This window comes from Dictyostelium purpureum (genome assembly GCF_000190715.1).
Source record: "Dictyostelium purpureum unplaced genomic scaffold DICPUscaffold_92, whole genome shotgun sequence".
In the NCBI taxonomy this organism is placed as follows: Eukaryota; Evosea; class Eumycetozoa; order Dictyosteliales; family Dictyosteliaceae; genus Dictyostelium; species Dictyostelium purpureum.
The window spans coordinates 17,770-19,696 of NW_003519429.1; the positions used below are offsets into that span (position 1 = coordinate 17,770).

General features: G+C 27.3%; 2 protein-coding genes across 2 annotated transcripts in view; one reads left to right on the forward strand and one right to left on the reverse strand.

The window, feature by feature from the left end:
• Positions 1 to 119, forward strand: part of DICPUDRAFT_97634 (uncharacterized protein) — a 1,043-nt gene extending 924 nt beyond the window's left edge. Inside the window, exon 4 of the mRNA XM_003287146.1 lies at positions 1 to 119. The gene's annotated coding sequence lies outside the window, so the exon portion shown is untranslated.
• A 22-nt stretch (positions 120 to 141) lies between these two features.
• On the reverse strand, positions 142 to 1,533 carry DICPUDRAFT_32136 (uncharacterized protein; the record flags this gene model as incomplete). The annotated part of the gene is made up of 3 exons (XM_003287170.1): positions 142 to 605; positions 747 to 1,053; positions 1,120 to 1,533. The coding sequence occupies 3 exons, from the start codon at positions 1,531 to 1,533 to the stop codon at positions 142 to 144; spliced, it is 1,185 nt and encodes a 394-aa protein (XP_003287218.1).
• Between the last annotated feature and the right edge of the window lie 394 nt (positions 1,534 to 1,927).

Here is a 1,927-nt window from a genome sequence, read left to right on the forward strand (position 1 = left end):
AATTCGGGTTCAGAACTAATATAAAAAAAAAAGTTGCGATAATCAACAAAATTCTGAAATTGAAAGAGTTTTAGAAATTACATTTAAATAAAATAAATAAAAATATAAATTAAAACTATAAAAGAATTTTATTTTTCTTGACTATTTAATAATTTTGGTTGTGGATGGAATAGTATTATAACTGATATATTGATTGAATAGCTTTCCTAATTTTAAAGTGTGGCATGATTTTGGAATAACTCCTGGTACTATGGGTTGGTTAAATTGATCTCCAAATGTAAGGGTTTTAACTGATGATGGGATATCACCTGGGGTAAGTGGTTGATTAAAGTATAAACCAAAAATAAGCTCGCAGATTGATGGTGGAAGCAAACCTTTAATTGGATGGTTGAAATTAAGACCAAATGTAAGACTAGAAACACTTAATGGGATGGACTTAGGTGCGATGTCCCTATCAAAATTATGGCCAAAAATTAGAGATGTACATGACGAAGGAATACAACCAGGTGATAGGGCTTGGTTAAAAAATCTTCCAAATTTAATTGAAGTACAACTTAAAGGTATGCAACCAGGCTGAATGATCTGATTAAATGTGTGGCAAAACTCTAATTTTTGAACTGAAAATGGAATACAACCTAAAGGTAGATAACCGGTATTATTTTGGGCACTAAGTAAACAAAATTCTTTAATTGAATCTGGTATACAATTTGGTGTTGAAATAAATCTTAGTATTGGATTTTGATTACTTGTAAGTCTAGTTACTGAAGTTGGGATTGAATGTGGCCCTATTGTATTATTATAACCTAGTCCAAGATTTAGATCAGTTACAGATGATGGAATTAAGCCGGATGCCAATGGTTGATTAAATAGATCACCGAAAGAAAGGGTTTTAACTGAAGATGGAATAACACCCGATGGAGCTATAGGTTGGTTAAAATTTAAACCAAATATGAGAGTAGTAACTGAGTCTGGAATAACGCCAACTGGTCCAACCGACTGATTAAATGCAGGACCAAAACGAAGGATTTTGACAGACATTGGAATTGCACCGGGCTTCAATGAGGCTACAGTATTTTTTTCTATTATAAGTTCTTTTACAGACAATGGGATTGAATCGACTATAATATCCTGCACTGCATTTTTAAAGATAAGCTTTGATACTGAATTGGGGATATATCCTTTTGGTAATGGTTCAATACCTTCATACTGTAATATTGTTATATAGTCTCTATTACTGTAATTTAGTAACTCTTCTTTATAATGAAATTTAACATTGTAGTTTAAAGATAATAATCTATAATATTCTAAAATTTGATCTTTTAATACTACTGATCTCCAAACTCTCCAAAATAATTTTTCGCCATGATTAATATTATTATCATTACTATTACTGTTATTAATATTGCTGTAATCTATATTATCTTCAATACATTGATTTAATATTTTTTGAAACTTTAGAATTTCCCCAATTGTTTTAAATCCCAATTCCTTTAATAACTTGTCAAATGAACTTTTTCCTTTTCTTTTGTCCATTTCGATTAATGATTCCCCATCAATTTTTTGATTCTTGAAATTTTCAATAATACACGGACTAATTTTATTTTGTCTTAACCATAAAGAAACTTGAATAATATCCCAATCAGAAATATAATTATTCATTTTGTTTAAAATAATATTATATTATTTTTTTTATTTATTTATTTGTTTATTTATTTAATTTTTTGAAAAAAAAAAATAAAAACAAATTTTTAATTTATTAAAAAAAAAAAAAAAAAAAAAATATTTTAGTATTTTTTTAAGCTCACAAGAATTGTATTGCCCAGCTAAAATAATTTAAAATTGGAAAATAAAAAAATAATTTAAATTCCTCTGGTATTGTTTACCAGGTAATTTATCTAAATAAGTAATTTTAAATCTATAATTTGGC